Raw genomic sequence first — 27,010 nt, forward strand, 5'->3', positions numbered from 1 at the left:
TTTGGAATAGGTCAACCTACTAAATGTAACCATGATGTTGTCCTATGTCCAAATTGGTTGGAATACGAGATTTCAATTTGAGTCACATCAGTGCATGAATAGCATACGGTGAGGTGGGTATCTGTCATTAGGATTTATTTTACAGACAGGGCAATAAAGCACAAGCATCTGAAATAATTCAGAAACTTTATTCAATGTATTTCTTTAAGAGCTTCCTCAGGTACACTTTTTTTGTGCAGAAATAGCCAAATATTGGAACACTGTAGAGACTACTGACCTCAAAATATAGCACCAAACAGAATGTAAAAGTAAAACAAAAATATCCATTACAAAATGTGTACGTCTTTCAATGTCTGGAATAGAAGAATACTGTTTAATCAAAAAACATTGAACATGCTGTATCACCAGTAAGAAATTTGATCCTCACAATTTTAAGTGATCATGTGCAATTCATTTCTTTGTGCTGCCAATTTCTTAATCTCAATTCCATTGTTATGGGAAAGCATCTAGTGGAAATCGGGAACCCTCTGTGTGATAAAAGGAACACTGGAGACAAGTGCAATCCCAAGATTTTCTTCCAAATCTCCTGGTTACTAATACAGACTGTTATTGGGAACCACAGTAAGTCATCTTCCTCTGGCTTAATGGCTGTTGGAGCTCAAAAAGGAAAAACAAGATAGAAAATATGTACCCACAAATTAAAATTAGGAAATTGTTGATCTCTCGCAAAGTGAAGGCCTGCCAAGGTTTGATACCTGAGTTGAATCTATGATATCATTCAAGGGGGATAAACAATGCTTCTAAACAAAAAACATCCACCTTTTTGTGTCTTGGAACAGCGCCAACCATGTCACCATTCCACCTTTCCATCAAAAAGTATAGTACTTGAACTGGATATTTCTCTACATACTTTTCTGCCTGAAGAATGAGTTACTCATGCTCTTATATTTTAGTGGTAGACAAGAATGGGGTATTTTAACCCTATGTACTTGTCGAAATCTGGAGGGCAGTTAAAATTCTCCAAATGCCTTATTCACCAATTTCCGGCCTAGTTCACTGTGAGCCCGATATTATCCAGCTCTTCAAAGCAGACAGCAAAAGCACCTGCATAAAACTTATGGAGTCCTCCTTTGAATGCATAAATCCAGGATCCAATTACATCATCTAGCCCCAAATAGAATTTTAATTCTGAGGTAAGCGGAGAAGTCACTGAAGCTTTCTCACTCAGTGAAAATAACAAGAGGATTTTTTTTTTTAAATATGCTTGTGGGGCCAAAAGAAATGTTCATCCAGACCCAACAAGGAAAGTTCATTTCTCCCTTCTTCTGGCCTGGAATATCCCTTTCCTACCGGAGATGACCTCAAACTATCCATTTGTCCTTTTTGCCAACAAGACCTCTGCCCCCAAACCACCAACCAGATATAATTTTTCAACTGTTTCAGGTGGGCAGTTGATAAGGCTCAGTGTTAAAGGTGCATTTGCTGTTCTTTTCCCTCACCGTAATTCCTGCTCCCTTTTTAGGATATAAAAATGCACTATTCTGTGTGTGATGTTACATTAGGAAGTTTTGTAGGTGCTGATTTTACTGACCTTTAATCCATAATAAAACATTCCTTTTTACCTGTCATAAATTGACCTATCTACTTTGTTTGTGTAATTTAATCAAATCACCAGTTTAAAGATTACTTAAAAACATGACAGTTAACATCAGACTCATTTTTTTTAAATCAAGAAAATTGCAATACTGTGCAAGTAATGGATGGACTGTTTATCTTACCCACTATGTTTCTTGTATTATTGTATTTACTCACTTACATTTAAGGCACATATCAAACTTGAGATTTACCTCAGCAAAAATTTAAAAAGGGACATAGGCCATAATTCTCTGGTCTCACATGTCCCCCACTGCTTCAGTCAAGAATGGAAAATTTGGCATTCAACCAAATGTCCGTTCACTGCAGCGTGACAGGAGAATCCGGCCCATACAATTCATCCTATCTCTGGGCAGCATGGTGACACAATGGTTAGCATTGCTGCCTCACAGTTCCAGTCATGTGGGTTTGATTCCTGGCTTGGGTCACTGTCTGTGTGGAGTTTGCACATTTTCCCCATGTCTGCATGGGTTTCCTTCGGGTGCTCTGGTTTCCTTGCACAGTCTAAAGATGTGCTGGTTAGATGCATTGGCTATGCTAAATTGCCCCTTAGTGTCTCGGGATGCCTGGTTAGAGGGATTAGTGGGGTAAATTGGTGGGGTTATGGGGATAGGTCTAGATGGGATTGTTGTCGGTGGAAACTTGATGGGCTGAATGTTCTCCTTCTGCACTTTATGGGTTCTATGGTTTTTTTTAATCTACACATAAGAAAACAACCTATGTTCAGCAAATCTGGTGTGCTGGGAAATGAGATAGTGGACTGTGTAAGACAGAATTGATAACACAAAAAACAATTGTTAAATAGTGGTGTAAAATGGAATCATGTAACATTAGTCATTACATAGCATTGGGTTAAATCACAACTCATCTTTCCTTTTCACAATGAGTTGCCTCACTAGCGATGCAATCTTTGGCTTTATTTCTGCAATTGGAACAGAACTTTCCCAAACATCCACGACTTCACCATTCGCATCCACAAGATACTTCCAGAAATTCCAGTTTGGTTCCTTGCCAGTGGACTCTATAATTAAATTCAGAAATAATTCTTATTATAACCATTGTATTGGTCCGCTGGTTAGGTGCATTGGCTATGCTAAATTGCCCCTTAGTGTCTTGGGATGCCTGGTTAGAGGGATTAGTGGAGTAAATACCATACATGGTAATTTGATGAAAACACTTGAATGGTTGTTTTCATTAACAATTGCCATTTACACAGTGGCTGTCATGAAGTGAAGTCTGACACTGATCCACAGAAGATAATAGAAGGACATGTGCTTAAAGCTTGCTCAAAGTTAACCTTGCCAAGTCGATTTTAAGGAGCATCTTAAAGAAGGAGAGGTAGAGATGTTTAGCAAGGGAATGAGATAGAGAGGTTTAGCAAGGGGATGCCAGAGCTTTGGGCCCAAGGAATCGTAAGAGTGGGAACATGCAAAAGGCAAAACTGGAGGAGCAAAGGGTTGTAAAGCAGAAGGAGGTCACATGGAGAGGGAGCATTAAGTTCATGGAGGGATTTGAAAATAAGGATAAGAATGTTAAAACTGATGCGTTTATGTCAGTGAACATAGGGGTGGGGGGTGGGTGAATGGAACTAGGTTTGAGTTAGGAAAGGCAGCACGGTTTTGGATGGACTTAGGTTCAGGAGGGTAGAAGGTGGGAGACCAGCCAAAAAAGGCATTGAAATAATCAGATCTAGAGGCAACTAAGACAGAGAAGAGGGTTTCAGCAACACATAAGCCGCAACAGAAGTGGGGACAGACAGTGATATGGAAATGAGATGGTTTTGGTGATGGAAAGAATATGGAGTCAGAAACTCAATTCAGCATCAAATATGATGCCAAAGTTGAAAACAGTCTGGTTCAACATCTGGTAGTTCTTCTGAAGGTGGCAATTTTCAAAGGGAAGAAAAGAAAGTGTATGGAAAATGAAAGGTTTGGGAGAATTCTGATCACCACGAATTGAAGCTTACACAATAATGTTTGGCCCCAGTGAATAAATCAACTGGAACATATTGAAACAGCAATATTGAGCCAATATAGTAAAGTATGTTTTCTCTTTATTAACTATAGATGTGGCCGTACTTTGAATACTGAGTACAAATATTTATATTTATACATGGGTGTTGCTGGCTAGGCCAGCACTTTTGTTGCCCGTCCCTAATTGCCCTTGAGAAGATGGTGGTGAGCCATCTTCTTGAACCACTGCAGTCCATGTGGTGTAAGTACACCACAATGCTGTTAGGGAGGGAGTTCCTAGATTTTGACTCTGTGACAGTGAAGGAACAACAATTTAGTTCCAAGTCAGGATGGTGTGTGGCTTAGAGGGGACTTGCAGGTGATGGTATTCCCATGTATCTACTGCCCTTTACCTTCCAGGTGGTAGAGGTTGTGGGTTTGGAAGATGTCCATAGTCACCAATGGTCACCATAGTACAAAAAGAATATTGAGTTTGTTGAAATGATACAGCCGACAGCAACCAGAATAATTGTCCGGATGAAGGGATTAGATTGTGAGGAACAGCTATGTAAACTGGGCATATTCTCACTAAAAGAAGTCAAAATAGGCTTTAGGATTCTAAAGAGTCCAGAATATGTAAACATGATGAACTGTTTCACCTTTCCAGAGAAGTTGAATTATGTATACAGTCTCTGCTTGAATGGGATAAATTCCAAACTAATTTGCAAAAATATAGAGCCAGATTCTCTGACCTCGCTCACAGCCAGAATTCTCTGATCCTGCTGCAATGAATGGAAATTTAGCTGAGCGCCAAATTTTCCATTCTCACAGGCAGTGGCGGTGGAGAGTGAACGGCTGGAGAATTCCGGCCATAATTTCAGAAAATGAATGGCGAGTATGGAACAAGTGCAATATGGCAATGTTGGGTGCGGATAAGGTTTGTTAATTCAAATGCAAATCAGATCAATTTGTTTCGGAAAATAATGCTGCAGCATAATAGGAATTTGAGATGTGATCTATGTTAATTGCATGCTTGGGAGGGACAAGGTGACTTTGGGGTTATGATTCCTAAAGCTTTTCATAACTGGGGGAGGTTTCCTCACCTCATGTCTAATTGATTGCCATGATTAATTAGCTCCATTATTGCTGTCACATGACTACCAGAATGGTGGAAAATGAATTAGATAAACATTACTTTTATTGTCTAGCAATTCCAATGTCTCCATGTTCCACTGTTCAATCCACTGCTATTATGTTTTACACAAGATCAGTTTTAATTCCCTTAATTTTGTTTGATTTTTCCTGGAAAGTGGACAAAACTGACAGGCCAGTGCTTATTTGCCTAGTTCAGGTTGCCAAGGACATCAAGTCATGGAAATCCTTTTATACCTGACACTCTCAATTTGTACCAACTCAAGAAATTGACCTTTGTATCTGAATATTAAATGACTTTTGAGTTTCTTTAGTTAGCATTTTAGCAACTTTAAAATAAAATTTTCCTTAGAAATGTTTATCTTTCCTGGGGAGCACAGAAATTTAATTGAGTGAGTTGGCAAATCTTTCGACACATGAACAAACTAAAACAGATTAATAAAGTTTCCAAATGAATTCACTGATGAATGGGTTTATTCCCCAGAGAATTCAAGACTTTAAACAGGAATTTCCTCACCAGCTGGAATCTCTTGGGATTAACAGCTTCACAGAGGTGATGGTCACCTCAGGCTTATAAATATCATAATTGCATAGGTTCAATTCCAGCCTTGGGTGACTGCCTGTGTGGAGTTTGCAAATTCTCCCCGTGTCTGTATTGGTTTCTTCCGGGTGCTCCGGTTTCCTCCCACAGTCCAAAGATGTGCGAGTTAGATTGATTGGCCATGCTAAATTGCCCCTTAGTGTCAGGAGGATTAGCTAGGGTGAATATGTGGGGTTATGGGGATAGGGTCTGGGTGAGACTGTAGTCGGTGCAGACTCGATGGGTCAAATGGCCTCCTTCTGCACTGTGGGATTCTATGGTTCAATGATTAATGGCCCAAGGGTGTCTAAATGTTAAAGGGCAGACTTAGTTATGATTTGACAGATGTTTAAAATAGATGATGAAAGGTTATATTGTGCTCATGTCGACAATTTGCTTCACCTGAATAGATAAGGGAGGATTAGGAGTCATAAATGCAAAAATAGAACTAGGTCAGATATTACGAGACTCTTCCTTTCGCACAGAATGTAGGGTCTGTGGAACAGGGAACCAGCTCGTGCAGTCATGTTGTTTAACTGATTTCTTTCATATGCTTGATGGACCATTTCCAGGCTGCTTCAATTTCAAGCCATTGTTAAACTAGCTGAACTCAGTGGAGCTGATGGTTAGGCACACAATTGCTCGGCAAGAGAAGGAAGAAATTAGCTAATGCTCCTGATACTGATTGTGATATGTGTTGCACTCCTGTGTGAAGTTATTACACAGCTCGACAAGTAATCCTTCTGAACAGCATGAACACGTAAGCATAGATACAAGAAAATGTTATTTAACAAGCAGTATTTTTTCTTAGCTTATTTTACTGCCCAATTTCAAGGAACGTTGTATAGATGTGCGGGTTAGGTTAATTGGCCGTGCTAAATTGCCCCTTAGTGTCGGGGGGGTCTACGTGGGGTTACAGGGATAGGACTTGGGTGGGATTCTTGTCGGTGTAGGCTCAATGGATCCTTCTGCACTGTAGGGATTCTATGATTCTATGACATGTATAAAAACCTTACCAAGGCCAGTGTTCTGTCATCGTCATTCCTTATTTACAATATGGTCAAAGTTACGGTCAGCAGCTACACATTACAGGTCAGCCGTGAAGTGTTTCATCTGCTTTCCTGAGTGGAGCTAGCTGGTTTTAAAACTCCTGCTTCTCCTTCTGTGGTGGACGAGCCTTCACTTGCCTAATGGTGGAGCTTGTACTCTACGAGGCCTGCAGGCAGGTCAATTGATGATCTCCCGTGGCCATCGTAACTATGGTTAGTTTAAAATTCTAACCCTGCTTCTCATCAGGTCTGGAAATAATGGAGGTTTGAAATTAGTTTTTTTTAAAAAAGCACAACATTCTCTTTTTGCTGTTCCCTATTTGGAAACCGAGGAAAGACTCCTTCTCGTTTTAAAAAAATCACTTACAGGTTGCGGGAATCGCTGGCTAGGTCAGCATTTATTGCTCATCCTTAGTTGCCCTACAGGAGGTGGTGCTGAGCTGCCTTCTTGAACTGTGCAGTCCCTGGGGTGTAGGTACACCCACAATGCTGTTAGAGAGGGAGTTCAAGCATTTTGACCCAGCAACAATGAAGAAATGACAACATATTTCCAAGTTAGGATGATGGGTGACCTGGAGGGGAATCTCCAGGTGGTGGTGTTCCCAGATATCCACTGCTCTTGTCCTTCTAGATGGTGGTGGTGGAAGGTGCTGCTAAGGAACCTTGGTGAGTTCCTGCAGCGCATCTTGTAGACAGTACCCACTGGCAGTAGTATTATGCAATAAATGTTAACATTTATATTTAAAATGATTCTCATTGCAGCTCCCCCCTCCCATTCCCATTCCTTTCACAGTTCCAATCTATTCCAGCACAAACATCAACACCAGTATCTCTTCTTCTAAAGCATTTAGCAACTTCATGGATTAAATAATAGGGGAACTTTCCCAAGTAGTGTTTCTTTCATTGGAAGTGCATATTAAAAATATCACAGTAGCAGACGTCACTTGATGTCTGTGGAAAGGTTGGATGGCAGGGTGGAGGGGGCGGTGGGGGTGTCAATAAAATTGACAAAAGAAAGAATGGGAAAATATTGTTCCTGCTTTAAACAGGTGCCAATGTCCAGAATATTCAGAACTCCTACCTCAGGAAAAATGAATGCGCGATTTAAAACTGCCCAGAAAATAAATGCATCAACACACGTTGGGACTTACGGGAACCCTGATACAGTGATTGGCTGGTCTGAAGCAATGGATAATAAAATAAAGTTTATTTATTAGTCACAAGTAGGCTGACATTCACACAGCAATGAAGTTACTGTGAAAATCCCCTGATCACCACATTCAGGCACCAATTCGGGTGCACTGAGGGAGAACTTAGCATGGCCAATGCACATAACGAGCACGTCTTTCAAGCACGGGGATGCAAGCAGAATGTTATTGGAAATTCACATGTGAGTTCTGATAACCTCTTCTCATGGGGAAGCTAATGCAGGTAGATTTTATTAATAATTTGTTTCCTATTTCAAGTCAATGGTCACTCCTAACTTGTAATGAATCTCATTCTTACCTGTTAAGTATTTGAATGCTGCATTCGCACCAGGGCCTTTGACATTGACCTTACTGAACATTGGAAAGGTCACTCCATAGGTTCTCCGCACAAACCTTTCAATCTCCTGGTCAGACCCTGGCTCTTGATTCCCAAACTGGTTACAGGGGAATCCCAGGACATTAAAATGCATTGGGCCCAGTTCTCGCTGTAACTGCTGCAGTTCTTTGTAGTGATTTTCTGTGAAGCCACATTCACTGGCAACATTAACAACTAATGAGATCTGAAAAATTCGAACAGAAAGATACCAAATTACTGCAATTTAGTATTAAATACACTGCCACACAACAGATTTGTAAGAAAAGTTAAAGTTCATGTAATGAAAGGGATTAGAGGCTCCAGCAATGTGGATACAAATTTGACAGAATAATAGGAAACAGAGTAATGGTCAGTCAACATTTTTCAGGCTGGAGGAAGATTTGAGATGATGTCCCCAGGATGTTGGGACCCTTACATTTCCTTACATTTGGGATGTTGGGACCCTTACATTTATATATATATAAATGATCCAGATGTGCAGGGGACAATTTCAAAGTTTGTAGATAACATGAAACTTGGAAGCACTGTAAATTGTGAGGAGGACAATGTAGGACTTCAAAAGGACATAGACAAATTGGTGGAGTGGAATGATTGGTGATAGATGAAGTTCAATGCGGAGAAATATGAGGCTATGCATTTTGATTGGAAGAACATGGAGAGACAATGTAAACTAAAGGGTAAAATTATTAAAGGGCAGGAGCAGAAGGACGGGTGTAAATGTGAATAAATCATCGAAGGTGGCAGGACAAGTAGAGAGAGCAATTAATAAAGCATACAGTATCCTGGGCTTTATTAATAGGGGCATAGAGTATAAGAACAAGGAGGTTATGTTAAACTTATACTAGTTAGATCTCAGCTGGTAAATTGTGTGTAGTTCTGGGCACCACGCATGAGGAAGAATGTGAATGCATTGGAGAGATTATAGAACAGATTTACACGACTAGTTCCACTTATTTAAAGTGACGTGCTAGAAGAAGCAAATATGGTGTGATGGAACAATCTACACAATGGGTGGTTCGGGTCTGGAGTGCATTGCCTGGTGTGGTGCAGGCAGGTTCAATCAAGGCATTCAAGAAGGCATTAGATGATTATCTGACTAGAAGCTGTGTGCAGGGGTATAAGAAAAGGCAGGCACTAAGTCATAATGCTTATTTGAAGAGCCGGTGCAGACACAATGGGCCAAATGGTCTTCTTTCTGAGCTGTAACAATTCTGTGATTCTGTTACAACAGAAGTAGCAACATAGTAATGTTACATATACAGCACACTTCCCAATAACCAAGAGCCCAAAGACTTAATATACTGCAGAAGTGTCCAAACAGGTTGCCCATGTGGTTTGGAACCTTAGAAATAAGCTTGGGATCCCTTCTCTATAATTTTGATGTACTGACAGCGAGAATCAGCTTTATTGTCTCTTTGAAAGTGATCTAGCATATTGGTGATTCAAAGAATCACAAGGTTGATTATAGTAAAACTTGGTATAAATTACTGCACTTACCTTTGGCAGTAATGCCAAAACTCAACCTTTATGCTGAGTTCAACAAGATAATTGGATTAAGTGCCTTTGGAGGCACTCTATCAAAGAGATGGTTTTCGCTGGTATATTTAGAAGCAGTATTGGTGCACCAGGCATACCAAACCTACGGAAATATCAGAAGGTTAAAAAAAAAACGTCTACCCAAGACTCTGGTAAAGCATCAGGACTGGGTGTTTCCCCATCAACTGGAGGCCCTGCAATTTCGACGGAAATGCATAAGATCCACAAAAACCCAAGGTTAATATTGGCAGGGAGGGCGGGAAATGAAATGAAATGACTTCTCTGGCTACCTCACACAATCAAAACCACTCCAGAAGACCATGTTTATATTACCTGACATATGAAAGTCACAAAATGCATCTGCAAAACATAAGTTTGGAAGCATGGGGACTCTACCCCAAACTGACAAGTAGCTTCAGCAAATTGAATATTTTGGAAGTTTTTACAATATCCATAGGACTGGAAAAGACAGTGGGTAGCAATTTAGTAGTCAGCACGTTAATTAAATGTTCTCTCCTCGGGCTCAATTTTAAATAAATTGACAAAGGAGTAACATGTCAAGATATTACATTATTGTTGTGAATTAGTCATCAAACTTCATACTGATTATTTGTTTTACAAAGACTTACATTTTACTCACATAACCTTTCAAAGTAGAGTATTTAATGCATCCATGCTAATTGCAATGCTTCAAACTGTTTCTTCAGGTCATCTGTAGCTCTCACCATTGATATCTTTGTATGGTTTACAACAGGTCATTGCCTGCTCATTTTGTTTCACCCTGGTGGTAATTTCTTGTCAAACTGGATTCTTAACTTTTGGGAGTTTTGACAGGCTTACTCTGCACAAAATGAGCTCTGAGTAATCGCTAACTGATGCATCATTGAATGGAAGTGTAGTTGCAAGGCTAAGCTGTAATTAAAGGCAATCTACCTGGTGTTGGGTATGTGACTGAAGAGTTTCCTTGTTACCTTATGTAGTGCCATCAAAGTCACCTCTTTGTGAATGTAGGTGGATCAATAATGACAAGCATGTAGAAGTCAGACATGAAAGTGGCATGGTAAGCTAGTTGGAATCTTTAATAGCTAACCAATAATGTATACCATCATAATTTTAATTCAGAAGCCAAACAAACATAATAATTCCTACATGCTTGGATAAAGCCATGGCAACTAACAGAAGCATTCTTGCTTTCAGCCAGATCTGGTACTCTGCCTCAGCTGTAAATTTAAAATATTCTTTCCCCTTTCCTTTTAGCACTGTTTCCAAGGCAACAATTCATAGAGGGGTGGGGGAAGCAACAGGCTTCTCTGTCATTCAGCTGACCTTGCGAGGACAAAGATATATTAAAAGTGGACCAATTAAAAATGTATTATTGGAACAATGCCATTACTGGATCCGCAAATGTTCTGAATATGATGAGCGACGCTTTGTAATGCCATTTGCATTTTCACACAGACATAAGACTTTTTTTTAAACAAAAAGAAAATTTCTTTATTATGCAGTCTTTTAAAGCAATTACTAAGAGGAATTAGACAAGACAACAATAAAATCATGCACAGAACCCTCTTCCCACTTGAATGTTCATTATTCTTTATATATTTTCTCTTTGTATTGACTCCCTATGTCACTACTCCTTAGTGTCACCACCAATAGCACCCACCCCCGCCCACATTCATACAGACAAACAAAATCCTGTGATCATTATCTCACAATTAAAAAATGTCATCCTTTGACATAAAAGTTCAATAGTTTTTAAATGTGATTGCTGAGGACAATGTTACAAAGTTAAGATTATGATTGCTTCAGAAAATTTGCTTCAGAAGGTTAGGGGGCATGGAGTTGGGGGTAAGGTGTTAGCGTGGATAGAGGATTGGTTGTCTAATAGGAGGCAGAGAGTTGGTATCAATGGGTGCTATTCTGATTGGCGGTTGGTGACAAGTGGAGTGCCCCAGCGATCGGTGCTGGGGCCTCAACCATTTACCATTTATATAGATGATCTGGAGGAGGGGGCTGAGTGTAGGGTGTCGAAATTTGCTGATGACACGAAGATAAGTGGAAAAGCAAATTGTGCGGAGGGTGTGGAAAGTCTGCAGAGGGATCTAGATAGGCTAAGCGAGTGGGCGAGGACCTGGCAGATGGAGTACAATGTTGGCAAGTGTGAGGTTATCCACTTTGGCAGGAATAATAGTAGGAGGGATTGCTATTTAAAGGGCGAAAAGCTGCAGCATGCTACGGTGCAGAGGGACCTGGGGGTCCTTGTGCATGAGTTGCAAAAACCCAGCCTGCAGGTGCAGCAGGTGATCAGGAAGGCAAATGGGATGCTGGCCTTTATAGCGAGGGGGATTGAATGTAAAAGCAGGGAGGTCTTGCTGCAACTGTACAGGGCACTGGTGAGGCCGCAGCTGGAGTACTGTGTGCAGTTTTGGTCGCCGCACTTGCGCAAGGATATTTTGGCCTTGGAGGGAGTGCAGAGGAGGTTCACTAGACTGATACCGGAGATGAGGGGGTTGAACTATGAAGAGAGGCTGAATAGACTGGGTTTGTACTCATCGGAGTTTAAAAGGATGAGGGGGGATCTTATAGAGACGTATAAGATAATGAAGGGGATGGATAGGGTAGAGGTAGAAAGATTCTTTCCGCTCAGAAAGGACAGCAGGGCTAGAGGGCACAGCTTCAAGATAAGGGGGGGACAGTTTAGAACAGAGTTGAGGAGGAACTTCTTCACTCAAAGGGTGGTGAATCTCTGGAATTCTCTGCCCATTGATGTGGTGGAGGCTACCTCGTTAAATATATTTAAGATGCGGGTAGATAGGTTTCTGATAGACAGGGGAATTAAGGGTTATGGGGAGAAAGCGGGAAAGTAGAACTGATCCACTTCAGATCAGCCATGATCTTATTGAATGGCGGGGCAGGCTTGAAGGGCTAGATGGCCTACTCCTGCTCCTATTTCTTATGTTCTTATGTTCTTAGATTTCTTCAGAGGATTTTCTCTACTGGAAAATATTAATTGAAAGCTTGGCCACATGCCCATTCCAGTATTTTGACTCTAATTCACTTCGCTGTCTTCTCAAATACCAGTTTTCTTAAAACTATTCCAATTGACCAATTGCACCCCCTTGTGGAAATTCAATAATAAATGTCCATTTTTCTTCACCAGAGCTTTAGATAAAGGGAAATTTCATTTATAATCACACCTTTCATGAACTCTGGCAAGCAAAGGCAAGATGGCTAAAATTGCTTTTGTTAAATGAGTGAGCTGGCTACGTAACTGCAATGTGAAAATGGGCGGCACTGTGGCACAATGGTTAGCACTGCTAACCCACAGTGTCAGCAACCCAGGGTTGATTGCAGCATGGGTCACTGTCTATGCGGAGTCTGCTTGTTCTCCCCATGTCTACATGGGTTTCCTATGGGACCTCCAGCTTCCTCCCACAGTCCAAAAGACATGTTGGTTAGGTGGATTGGTCATGCTAAATTCTCCCGCAGTGTGCTCAAACTGCTGGAGAGTGGCAACTAGGGGATTTTCACAGTAATTTCATGTAATGTAACGTAAGCCTACTTGTGACACTAATTAAATAAAATTGTGGCCGCAGTCTCTTTGCCTTTAAAGCTAAGGAGGAATAATGGATTTGGCTGAAAGCAGGAGGGCTTCCAGCATCTCCCATGGTTTTATCCAAACTCATTTAAATTACTGAAATGCAGCCTGAGGGCTCAGCAGGCATTTGACAGCCTGAAAGCTGTATTAACCACTGCTGTTGTATTGGCCACATCAAATTACACAAAACCATTCAAGATGGCCCAGCCTTTGAGGTGAATGATGTGATTGTCAGTGCTGTACTATTGTAAGAAGACAACAAGAGAACAGAATGGCCAACTGGGTGTTTTTCCAAAAAGCTAAATGATCATCAGAAGAAATATTCAACCATTGAGAAAGAGACCTTGATTTTGTTTGGCTTTGCAACATTTTAACATTTATGGTGTCGCTAATTCATCTGAGACGATTGTGTACACTGATTAAAATCCATTAACGTTTTTGGAGAAATTTAAGGATAACAACGCAAGACCATTTAGGTGGTGTTAACTGTTGCAGCCATTGAATTTAAAAGGTATACATGTGGCAGGAAGAGAGAATATGATTGCCGATGCTTTGTCATGCATTTAATGAAAGAAGAAGGAATGTTTGATAGTGGAAGACAAGGACTGAAATGGATTATACTGCTGTTATATTTGCATGTTTTGATTTTATAAAATGTGTGTATATCTATCGTAGAGTGCTAGTAGTGTGAAATTAAAAGGTTTTGAAAAATTAAGCCACCTTTGAATATTGATGGTACATTTTTCCCTTGGGGGGGTGTGACAATGTTTCACTTTTAAGAAATGTATTTTATTCATTTTTCTCTGCAGATTTTTCAAGCAGGTCCTAGCATTTTATTAGAGCAATGATATCTGTAACCAGTGTTCTCTAATTGTTACTGAAGCAATACAATGTACCTCATGCTGATTTTAATCTGGACTAATGCAGTGCTGTGTTTTAATGGTCCGTTGGGAATTGCTGAGTGGAGCTTGATTTGGGGAAGATTGACAGGTCAGGTGATATGCCTGGGGACAGTTTTTTTCCCAGTACCAGTTTTTAGCTTCAGTTGTCAGCTGCTGCCAGAAGCTGGTGGCAGAAGTCAGTGTGTCTGTCTCTCTCTCTCCAGAGTCTCGCTGAAAGTTTCAGGACAGGGGTGCCTCAGAGATTTAATCCAACATTCAAAGAACCAATTCACCATAGGTGTTAAAAAGCTGAAAATCCAGCATCACATGAGCAGACTTATTTTCGTGCCAAGTTGAGAGAAGGGTGTATGTCTGTGGGATGGTGTTTGACTTGGAACAACACAGATAACTAGCTGCATCATGGGTTATACTGCATGTTTGAATCTTGTAATTGATAAAAATTATTCTAATTTTGTTTTTATATTTTAACTGTGTTCTTAAATAAACTTCTTTAATAAAATCTTACATGAAGTGAAACATCTTAAACTCACCCATGCCATAATCAAATGTAAACCTTAGGATCTAGGCTATCTTCGCAAAGTATGTTGGAGTTTCTGGCCTGGGTCTTAACAATAAGTACCAATGACATAGGTAAACAAAGAGATGAAGTCCTGAGAGCTGAATATAGGAAATTAGGAGATAAATTAAAATTCAAGACCTTAAATATAGTAATCTCAGGATTATCCCCAGTGCTACGTATTAGTGAGAGCAGGAATAAGAGGATAGATCAGATGAATACATGGCAAAAGAACTGGTGTACCACGGAAGGGTTTAGAATCTTGAAGCATTGGGACCAATTCTAGAAAAGATGGGACCTATACAAGTCAGATGAGGGACACCTGTATAGAAGTGGGATCAATATCATCATGGGGGCTTTCACTAGTTCTGTTGAGAAAGTTTTACATTAGAATGGCAGAGGGATGAGAATGAAAAGATAGGCTTAAACAAGTCAAATTCAGATCCAGAAATGGGAGGGGGAACATTATTTTGCGACTTGGAAAGACAAAAGAAACTTAAAAAGCATCCAGCAAAGGAATTTGATTGGGTTGAGCTGCTTATACTTCATTGCAAGGAGTATTATAAACATGGCAGATGAACTAAGGGCACAAATAGACAAATGTCAGCATATTGTCATTGCTATGATGGATGGCTAAATGAGAGGCTAAATTGGCAGCTCTATGATCCTGAGTGCAGAGTTTTCAGGCAGGATAGAGTGGGTGACTAAAAAGGAGCAGGGTAGCATTATTGGTTAGAAAACCAATTACAGTTATGAGAAGGGATGCTCTGCTAAATGAGCTAACAAATGAAACTTTATTGGTTGAATTTAGGAATAAAAAAGGGGCAGTCACACTACTAGGAGCAAACTAGCCTAGAGGAGCATAGATACTACAGAGATCAAATTACAAAAGAAATAAGGAAATCAAAGAGAGAGCATGAAAAAATATTATCAAACAAGATTAAGGAAATTCCAAAGGTGTTTTACCAGTATATAAAGAACAAAAAGTTAAGGAAAAAAATGAGGTCTATCGGAGATGAAGAAGGGAACTTGAGTGAAGATGCAGAGGAAATGGGAAGAGTTTTTAATGAATTTTTTGTCTCCATATTCACAAAGGAAAGGGATGCTATGTATATAGTAATCCAAAAGGAGCAGTGTGAAATATTGGATAAAATAATCATATCGAGAAAGCAAGTATTAGAGGACTTGGAATCCTTGAAAGTGGAAAAGTCGCCGGGGTCAGATGGATTGTTCCCTAGGATGTTGAAGGTGACAGTGCAGAGGGACCTCGGGGTCCTTGTGCATGAGTCGCAAAAACCCAGCTTGCAGGTACAGCAGGTGGTCAGGAAGGCAAATGGGATGCTGGCCTTTATAGCGAGGGGGATTGAATATAAAAGTAGGGAGGTCTTGCTGCGGCTGTATAGGGCATTGGTGAGACAGCAGCTGGAGTACTGTGTGCAGTTTTGGGCGCCGCACCTGCGCAAGGATATTTTGGCCTTGGAGGGAGTGCAGAGGAGGTTTACTAGGCTGATGCCGGAGTTGAGGGGGTTGAGCTATGAGGAGAGGCTGAATAAACTAGGCTTGTACTCGTTAGAGTTTAGAAGAATGAGGGGAGATCTCATTGAGACGTATAAGATGATGAATGGGATGGATAGGATAGAGGTGGAGAGACTCTTCCTGCTCAGAAAGGACAGTAGGACTAGGGGGCACAGTCTCAAGATAAAGGGGGGGTGGTTTAGAACGGAGTTGAGGAGGAACTTCTTCACTCAAAGGGTGGTGAATCTCTGGAATTCTCTGCCCGTTGAAGTGGTGGAGGCTACCTCGCTAAATATTTTTAAGACGCAGGTTGATGGGTTTTTGGTAAGAGAGGGGATTAAGGGTCATGGGGAGAGGGCGGGAATGTGGAACTGAGCCACGACAGATCAGCCATGATCTTATTGAATGGCGGGGCAGGCTTGAAGGGCCAGATGGCCTACTCCTGCTCCTATTTCTAATGTTCTTATGTTCTTAGGTCAGGGAGGAAATAATAGATGCTCTGAGGATTATTTTCGAAACTTCACTAGATGCAGGTGAGGTGCCAGAGTTCTAGAGGAATGCAAAAGTGGTTCAGTTGTTTAAAAAAAGTACAAAGGAATTGCCAAACAATTATAGGCCAGTCTTACTTCAGTGGTGGGCAAGTTGTTAGAGCCAATCCTGAGAGGTCGGATAAACTGTCACTTAGAAAGTCTTGGACTAATCAGGTTTGTTAAGGAAAGATCATGCCTTACAAATTTGATTGAGTTCTTTGAGAAAGTGCCAAGGAGGATTGATGAGGGTATTGCAGTGGATATTATCTACACGGATTTTAGTAAGGCATTTGGCAAGGTCCCACATGGCAGACTGGTCAAAACAGTAAAAGCCCATGTGACACAGGGTAATGTGGCAAATCGGATCCAAAAGTTGGCTTAGCAAAAGGCAACAAAGGGTGATAGTTGATGGCTGCCCTGTTTCTATCTTATCTATTCCCCTCAATCTTATATATTTCTATAAGATCTCCCCTCATTCTTCTGAATTCCAATGAGTATAGCCCCAGTCTACTCAGTCTCTCCTCATAAGTCAACCTTCTCAATTCCAGAATCAACCCAGTGAAGCTTTCTTAAGTAAGGAGGCCACAGTATTTCAGGTGTGGCCTCACCAGCACCTTATATAGCTGTTTTTAAACTTTCTCCCTCTAGCAATGAAGGACAAAATTCCATTTGCCTTCTTAATTACCTGCTGCACCTGCAAACCAACACCTTGTGATTCTTGCACAAGGACACCCAGGTCCCTCTGCACAGCAGCATGCTGCAATTTTTTATCATTTAAATAATAGTCCATTTTGCTGTTATTCCTACCAAAATAGATGATTTCACATTTACCAACATTGTACTCCATCTGCCAGACCCTTGCCCACTCATTTAGACTATCAATGTCTCTTTGCAGACGTTCAGCGTCCTCTGCACACTTTGCTCTGCCATTCACCTTAGTACCATCTGCGAATTTTGATACACTACACTTGATCCCCAACTCCAAATTACCTATGTAAATCATAAACAATTGCAATCCCAACACTGATCCCTGAGGCGCACCACTAGTCACTGACTGCCAACCAGAAAAACACCCATTTACCCCCACTCTTTGCTTTCTGTTGGTTAAACAATTCTCTATCCAGGCAAATACATTACCTGTAACACTGTGCACCTTTATCTTATGTAGCAGTCTTTGGTGTGGCACCTTGTCAAATATCTTCTGGAAATCCAAATATACCATAACCACAGGTTCCCCATTGTTGCTGCGCCTGTAATGTTCTCAAAGGATTCCACTAAATTAGTCAAACATGACCTGCCCTCATGAACCCATGCTGCATCTTACCAATGGAACAATTTATATCCAGATGTCCCACTATTATTTCCTTGATTCAAGCATTTTCCCTACTACAGAAATTAAGCTAACTAGTCTATAGTTACCCGCCTTTTGTCTACCTCCTTTTTTAAACAATGGCATCACATTTGCTGTTTTCCAATCTGCGAGAACCACCCCAGAGTCCAGCAAATTTTGGTAAATTACCACTAGTGCATTTGCTATTTCTCCTGCCATTTCTTTTAGTACTCTGGGATGCATTTCATCAGGACCAGAAGACTTGTCTATCTTTAGCCCCTTTAGCTTGTCCAACATGACCCCTTTAGTGATAATGATGGTTTCTAGGTCCTCACCTGCCACAGCCTTCCTGTCATGAGTTTCTGGCATGTTATTTGGGTCTTCCACTCTGAAGATTGACACAAAATACCTGTTCAATGCCTCAGCCATTTCCTCATTTCCAGTTATTACATCCCCCTTCTCATCCTCTAAAGAACTAATGTGTACTTTAGCCACTCTTTTTCATTTCATATATTTGTAGAAACTTTTGCTATCTGTTTTTATGTTCTGAACTAGTTTACTCTCATAATCCATTTTACTTTTCTTTAAAGCTTTTTTCATGGCTTTCTGTTGACCTTCAAAGATTTCTCACTCCTCTAGTTTCCCACTAATCTTTGCCACTTTGTATGCAGTTTCTTTCAATTTGATACCCTCCTTTATTTCCTTAGATATCCATGGTGGATTATCTCTTTTTCGATAGTCCTTTCTTATTACTGGTAAATACTTTTTGCTGAGCAATGTGAAAGATCGCTTTGAAAGTCCTCCACAGTTCCACAATTGTCCCACCATGAAGTTTTTACTCACAGTCTACCTTAGCCAACCCCTCCCTCATCCCTTTGTAGTCTCCTTTAAGCACAAGACACTGATATTAGATTTTACCTTCTCACACTCCATCTGTACTTTAAATTCAACCATACTGTGATCGCTTCTTCCGAGAGGATCCCTAACTGTAAGATCATTAATTATTCCTGTCTTATTACACAGGACCAAATCTAGGATAGCTTGCTCCCTCATATGTTCCATTACATACTGTTTAAGGAAGCTATCATGGATACATTCTATGAACTCCTTCTCAAGGCTGCCTTAACTGATCCGATCTAACCTATTAAAATCCCCCATAATAATTGCTATACCATTTTGACATGCATCAGTTATTTCGTTGTTTATTTCTTGCCCTATGATGATGTTATTATTTGGTGGCCTATAAACTATGCCTATCAATGATTTTTTCTCCTTACTATTTCTAATTTCCACGCAAATGGATTCAACTTTTTTTTCCATAGGAGCTAAATCATCTCTCACTACCGTCCTGATGTCATCCTTAAATATTAGAGCTACACCACCTCCCTTACCATCCTATCAGTCCCTCCAAACAATCTGATAGTCCTGGGTATTTAAGTCCCAATCGTGACCATCCTGCATTGATGTCTCTGTAATGGCCACCAAATCATATTCGTTCACGATGATTTGTGCCATCAACTCATTTAACTTGTTTCAAATACTGCAAGTATTCAGATAGAATGCCCTTATGCTAATTTTTGTATCTTCTTTTTGAATTTTAACACTTCCATTAATAACATCTCCTGAGTTCTTCTTCCTTTTAACTTTTTTCCTGATTTTTGATGTAGTTGGAACCTTCTCCCCACACTTTGTTCTTGCTCCCTTCTTCTTGGACTCCTTACATAGGTTCCCATCCCCCTGACTTATTAGTTTAAACCCTCTCCAACCGCTCCTGCTCCTGCTTCTAGTTTCTATGTTTCTATATGGAATGCTCTACTTCATAGGCAGAGGTGTAGAATTCAAAAGTAGGGATATAAAAGGATGGAACTGTATAAGACACTAGTGAGGCCACAACTGGAGTAGTGTGTGCAGTTCTGGTGACCACATTACAGGAAAGGCATAATTGCTCTGGGGAGGGTGCAAAGAAGATTTGTTAGAATGTTGCCAGGCCTGGAGATTTATAGTTACAAGGAGAGACTGGAGAAGTTGGGGTTGTTTTTCTTGGAACAGAGAAGGCTGAGGGGGTGACATGATTGAGGGATACAAAATTATGAAGGGTAGGGAGATAGTAGGCAGGGGAAATTTTTTCCTTCGCAGAGATTTCAAAAACTAGGGGTCATAGATACAAGCTAAGTGGCAGAATGATTACAGGGAACATGATGAAAATCTTTTTTATGCATCGGGTGGTGGGTGTCTGTTAATTGCTGCTCAAGTTGGTGGTGGAGGCAGAGACCCTAAAGTTGTTTAAAAAGGGCTTGGATCTGCACCTCAAGTGCTGTTAGTTGCTGGTCTAGGGGTCGGGTGCAAGGAGAAGGGATTAGATAGGGCAGCTGGGTGTCTTGGATTGGCGCGGACAAGATGGGCTGCATGCCCCCTTCTTCTGTGTATAACTTCTATGATCCTATAGAAAAGTTTATAATACAGAAATCCATTAAATCCATCATGTTTGTATCGGCTCTTTGCTTGAGCAATCCAACATTTATTCAATCTTCATTTAAAAAATATAATGGGGTTGACCCTAATCTTTCCCTGCAGTATGGCATTCCACACTAAATTATTTCTAACTTCTTTCCTCAGTCTCTTAAATGTAATTTTATGTTGATAAGCTGTCTTCATTAATTTTCCAATGGGACAAAATAACCTTTTCCTTCATAATCCTTCATAATGTTAATAATCTCTATTTTACATTATCTGTCTTTACAATTACAGGGCAAATAATTCCAGCACCTCAAGCCCTTTCTCACAACCTGGCATTGTGAATCTGCAATGCATGTTATTTCTGTCTTAAATATCCTTTCTATAATAGGCAGCTCAACATAATATTACTGTTATAACTGCAGCTTGATTCATGCTTTGTAAACCACATTGTAAATCATTATGTTCTATTCTGTTACTCTGTTTTTGGTTATAATTCCTACATTTATATTGGCCTTTTTTATAGTAATAATCCACGTGGCACTCAGGCTTTCAGGTAGTTATATGTCTGAATTCCTAGAACGTACGCCTCAGTTTACCATGTTTTTCCATTAAGTGTGCAGTCTTGTTTCTTGTTTTTAAAACCAAAATGCATTATCTCAGATTTATCCATGTTAAATTCACTTTTCTGTCCATTCTGTCAAGCTGTAGCCTGTGCTAAATAAGGTTTAGATAACAGATGTTGAATTTGAAAAGGAACTTGGTTGCATTTTCACAGACAGAATGTAGTTACTAACAATAGCAGTTCCGCATAAGAACTGACTACTAATGGATTCCAATAAAAATTGATGTTAGGGTTCCTGTTCTTCAATAACTTTATCAATGATCTGGATGTAAAGATCAGGGAAAACTATCTGGAAAGTACTGATATAAGGTATCTGCCAGTATGTCCTATATATGAAAAATAGCATGCAGGCAGCACCAAATATGATGGAAGAATAGGCCTTTACCTGGCGTAGCCTTATGCACTAGGTAGAGACAAAGCCAACAATACACACATCATTCAAGAATGTGCGTTCATAGCTGTGGATTAAACTAAGGGCCTGGGTGTGCATGCATGTATGTGTGGGGTCGCAACATTGATACTAGTTTGATGAGCCAGACTTCCTGCAATAGGTTTAGGAAGCCTCATCCTGGAAAATATTGTGCCAAATTTTGGCACCGAGGGAGGTAGCTTGAGTTGGGAAAATTCCCCAATTAAATAAACAAAGTACCCAGAAACATGTAATTTGTACTCTCTGGGGGGTGCTTGGTGGCATGTGGGATAGAGTTGGGCCCGCCAACCCCTGAAGCAGAGCACAGACAGCAACAAGGGCACATGAGTGATAGGTGAGCTGGTTAGAAGGCCTGCCTTAGTTCCCCAGGACTTTGATCCAGTTATTTTAGAAGTTGTAAAGCCTTCAGCTCTCACCTCTCATACCCCCCTCACCCACCACCCCAATGTCAACTCGTGACTCCCCACCCATGTCCCCTCATGCAATCCCCATAATCATCCATCCAGTATCCGCAGACTTGAGGAGCTATGTAGAAAATGGAGGGGGGGGGGTCTCCCAAAAAAGTTCTACATCTCAAATTTGCGTAAAAACTGGAGTAAATCCCGCCAGTTTTTTCAGCAGGATTTACAAAATGAATCATCTACAGTAGCAGGCAGGGCCTATCCCTGCTAGGGAGGCCGACAGCATAGCACTGAGCGAGCCACTGCACATGCACCGAACTGTCAGATGAGATCGGCACGTGCACATGCACCTGTCTGCCGGTCTCCCGATTGCAGGCCAGCTCGATCACTGGTGAGCCCCGTGACTCCCACATCGCCGGCCATGCAACCTCCTCCCTCCATAGCCCAAACACTGGCCTCCCAAACATTCCAGGGCCAGCCTCAACCTCCCCCTTGTCCCCAGCCCGCCTCAACATTTCCCTCCTCCCCGCAGCCCTTATCTTCCAATTGCTCCCACCAATCCAATCCCCCTGGCAGACCCAGCCCTTCCCTCTGCAGCCCTGACCCACCCCCACAGGCCAAACCCCACCCCACCACACCCCCCTTCCACTACCCCGACCAGCCCTGACACAGGCTTCCCTCCCTCTCAGTCCAAATGCAGACTGGCAGCAGGGACACCCCACCTCCACTGATCTCCCCCTAGAGACCGCACGCCCATCAGGCCCCATCCCATTAGGTCCTGCATCCTTGACATTGCCCAATGCTGGGTGGGCACTGCCAAAGTGTCCCCTGGGCATTGGCACTTTGCCCCTTGGGCAGTGTCAGGGGCCCAGGTTGGCACTGCCAAGATGGCAATTCCTGGGGGCACTACCTCTGAGCCCAACCCTCTGGTGGGCCTCAACTGCCCCCCTTCACACCAGCTCCCTACAAGAGGGGAGCTATACACACTCCTGGTGGTGGTGGGGGCAGATGGCAGCAAAAACTTCAGTACCAGGCCCGCTAATATTAAAATTGTATGTAAATTGTAATTTGAATAGATTATGCTGTTCCACACCAAGTTCTGGCAGAGAGCTGATGGCGCTGGAAATCTGCCCTACGGAACATGTGGAGGCTGTGGTGCCCAGCTGGAAGCCTGTGAAATGGCCTCTGTTCCAGTTTCCCAGTCCGCTGTGCTACAAAAGCAGCACACTGGAATGGGAGAATTGCCTCCTGGAATTGTCAGAAGTGGAGATGGGATTTCTGCATGAGTTCTGCTGCCTGACATTTTTAAAAGTAAGTAGAGTTAAAAATCCAGCCTATAGACTTTGGAGAGATTTAATTAGGGGTCCTTTGGTTTTCCTAAATTGAATGGCAGACCTGGGAATGGAAATGAAATTGAGAAGAAGGAGATTTGCTAAAACAAAGAGGGAAAAAAAACACTCCCATAAATTAAACTGGGTGACTAACACATGCTGAAATCCAATACAATAATTAAGAGCCCTTATTTGCCTCATGTAGAGTGCATAAGTCCTCCTCTTGAATTCACAATAATTTGCCAAACTACAGGTACTCAGGTACAGGACTGACAAAGCCATGGTGCATGGATGGATTCTCAAGTGTGCACAAGAGTACTGCTGAAGCTCAGTTAAAAACGATGCTTCTGAACAGCAGATAGATAATTGCTAAGTTTATGGGATGATGGGGTCACTTGCAAAGCCAGTATTAATTGCCCTCCCCAGTTTGCTTAACAAGGGAGTTACTGTCTTGAACCACTCCTACCTGTGTGGTGTACATATACTCACAATGCTGGAATTCCCAACCTTTGATCCAATCATAATAAAGGAATGACAATATATTTTGAGAGAGGGTGATGTGGGATAATCTTGGAGGTTATAATATTTCCATACTCCTGATATTCTTGTTCTTCCAGATTGTAGAGGTCACTGGTTTGGAAATGCTGTCAAAGGAGCTTTGACGAGTTGCTACCATGCATCTTGTAGGTGCTACATACTACTGCCAGATTGTGTCAATTGTGGAGGCAGTAGATATTTAAGGAAGTGGGTGAGATACCTATCAAGCATGCTGCACTATCAAGAATGGTGTTGAGTTTCTCAACTGTTCTTGGAAAAGCACTCATCCAGGCAAGTGGACAGTATTCCATGACACTTCTTATGCCTTGTAGATGGTAGAAAGGCTTTTGTGACTCAGGAAATGAGTTACCCATGCTGAATTCCCAGCAGTTGTAACCAGAACAGTTACATGGCTGGTCTAGTTGTGTTTCTAGTCAATAGTGAGCCCCTGGAAGTTGATGGTGGGAATTCAATGATGGTAACTCAGTTGAATGTCAGAAGAGGGTGATCTGTCTCTCTCTTTGAGATGGTCATTTTCTGGCATTTGTGTAGTACAAATATTACTTTCCATTTAATTCCAATAATAGTTTTTTTAGCATCGACTGCATTGTCATTTCAGGAGTTCTGAACAGGCTACCAAACATTGAAACTATCAGGGTGCAACCACTTCTGACCTTATGATGGAGGGAATATTTTTGATGAAGCAGCTGAAGATGGTTAGGTTCAGGACACTACCTAGATGAATTCCTGCAGTGATGTGCTTGGTCTGAGAAGATTAGTTTACAAGCACAACCATTGGTTATTCCTTAACGGCTGAAGAACATTGATGGTAAGATGCCAAAAACTGAGATTAGCTAACTCAGCACTAATGAGGCATCAAACTTTTTCTTTATTGACTGAGTTTTACACGTGGGGGTGGGGGCGGGGGCGGGGGCGGGGGTGGGGCTTGCTGCCACTTACCTGCCCACTTTTGACCTGTCTGAAATTTTCTAGGGGGGGGTGGGGGATGAGTGGAGGAGGTGCCTAGCAACCCACTGACCTTGGGCTTATTGAGACCCTTGACCCTTAGGTGGTCAGTGAATGACCACATCCCATCATCACAGAAAATTCATGCCATACGAGAAGCTGAGCAGCTTCAAACACTAACAAGTTCAGAAGGTGTTAAAAAGCATTTGGCATGGTAGTACAGTGGTTAGCACTGCTGTCTTGCATGTCAGGGACTCGAGTTTGATTCCCAGCATGGGTGACTGTCTGTGTGGAGTCTGCACGTTCTTCCTGTGTCTACGTGGGTTTCCTCTTGGTTTCAGGTTTCCACCCACAGTCTGAAAGATGTGCTGATTAGGTGCATTGGCCATACTAAATTCTCCCTCAGTGTACCTGAACAAGTGCCAGAGTGTGGTGTCTAGGGAATTTTCACAGTACTTTCATTGCAGTGTTAAGGTAAGCCTACTTGTGACACTAACAAATAAACTTTGAACTTTTAGCCTTATTAGTAAAACACAAAGGCAATTATGCTAAATATTTATAATACTGGTTCAGCTTCATTGTGTCCACTTCAGGGCAGATAATAAATAAACTTTAAAAAATATAAACTTGCTTCTTCATGTTAGGAACCCCTCTAATTTGTTGTGCACCACCTATGCAACTAAATGTGCAGTACCTTGAAATATTTTGTGCAAATGCATATGCCTGATATCAGAGGACAACTTGTACATGGCAACCTCTATATTCCTGTGCACGCACACATACATTGAAGGGATGTTGATGGCAAGATCTTAGTGAGACTGCAGAAGAGATTTTGTAGAACAGTATCAGGAATGAGTGGTTTTAATAATATGCAGATATTGGAGAAACCGGGGTTATTCTCCCCTGAGCAGAGAAGGCAGAGAGATTTAGTAAGAGCATTTAAAATCTCAAGGATTTTGATTTAGAAGAGAAACTATTTCCTGTGGCAGAAGGGTTGGACTCAGATTTAAAATGGTTGACGAAAGAAAGAAGTGACATAAGGAAAGCTTGTACATAGAGAGTTGTTCTGACCTGGAATGCACTGTTTGAAAGGCTGGTGAAAAGCAGATTCAATGCTGACATTCCACAAAAGAATTTGATAAATAAAAATAAATTGGATAAATACTTAAAGGGGAATTTAGACATTGTTGAGCAGCAGAGTGGAACTAAATGGTTGGTACATGGAAGAGTTGATACAGAGATGAAAGTTGTGATGAGAAGGTCACAGAACTCTGCTTCTTTCTATACCGTTGCCATAACTGCAACATAATTCCAGCAATTTCTGCTTTTATTTCAGAGAATCCGCAGCACTGGTTTTCTGTTGTGTTGGTTTCACACATAGGCAACTAGTTTTGCTGGTGATGAAGCGGTACAGATTGTTTGGATGTTAACTTAAATAACCATGAACGGATATCTGGCTCACTTACTTCGGGTTGAGTTGATTTACATAGTTTTACAGTGTGTTGGTAAGTGAAAGTGTTTAGAGAAAAGTTAAAATGCTTTTTTGATGATGCCACGTATGCAGTCCGTGCTTAGAGGGGCCTCTATGCTTCCCTCTCTGAATTACCGATTAAAGGACAGAGAGCCGGTTTATATTGAAGTAGTGAGTAGGCTGCATGCTCCAAATGCAGATGTGTGTCAGATGAATAAAACCTTCATGCAGAAATGAGTTTGCACAGTCCCATTCCTCTACCTGGTTAGTAACGGGGTGGAGTTGTCAAACTTACCGATCCTCTGTACTTATCAAATGAGATTAGCTTCCCTCTGATGTTCACTCCCTTAAAGGAGTAAAACCCTTTGGTTTTCTCCTCGGACGGCGAGACGAATAAGAGCAACACCGTGACCGCCACGACTAACATGGCGATGACTAGCAAGAGAAAACTGAGTTTGGGAAAGGCGACGACTCTGCTGGGCTGTTCCTGAGCTGATTCCTGCATTACTTACTGCCTCCTGCACCAAGATACTTTCACAGCCGTATCCCAGCTCAATCGTGAGCACCAGTCAGCTTAGACACTGCTGCAAAACGGTCGCAACCAAGTCCAAAAAATGTTCTTGTCGCCGCTAAGAAACATTTTCTTTTCCAATTACTTATTCTTGGTTAAGCTCCCCTCCACCCCCAGCGACGGATTTTAAGAAAAAGTTTAAAATTTATTTATTAGTGTCACAAGTAGGCTTATATTAACACTGCAATGAAGTTACTGTGAAAATCCCCTAGTCGCCACACTCTGGCACCTGTTCAGGTACACCGAAGGAGAATTTAGCATGGCCAATGCATCTAACCAGCACATCT

At 41.4% G+C, this 27,010-nt stretch overlaps 1 protein-coding gene across 1 annotated transcript; it reads right to left on the bottom strand.

The window, feature by feature from the left end:
- Positions 1-218: 218 nt before the first annotated feature.
- On the bottom strand, positions 219-26,684 carry gpx7 (glutathione peroxidase 7). Its single transcript, XM_080195457.1, has 3 exons — positions 26,448-26,684; positions 7,893-8,154; positions 219-2,674 (listed from the first exon to the last, which is right to left on the bottom strand). Exons 1-3 carry the CDS (start codon positions 26,655-26,657, stop codon positions 2,511-2,513), a joined length of 636 nt encoding a protein of 211 aa, XP_080051583.1. The 5' UTR covers positions 26,658-26,684; the 3' UTR covers positions 219-2,510.
- Positions 26,685-27,010: the final 326 nt, after the last annotated feature.

The sequence above is a fragment of the Carcharhinus amblyrhynchos genome, chromosome 9 (genome assembly GCF_965287045.1).
Source record: "Carcharhinus amblyrhynchos chromosome 9, sCarAmb.v2.hapA, whole genome shotgun sequence".
Taxonomy (NCBI): Eukaryota; Metazoa; Chordata; class Chondrichthyes; order Carcharhiniformes; family Carcharhinidae; genus Carcharhinus; species Carcharhinus amblyrhynchos.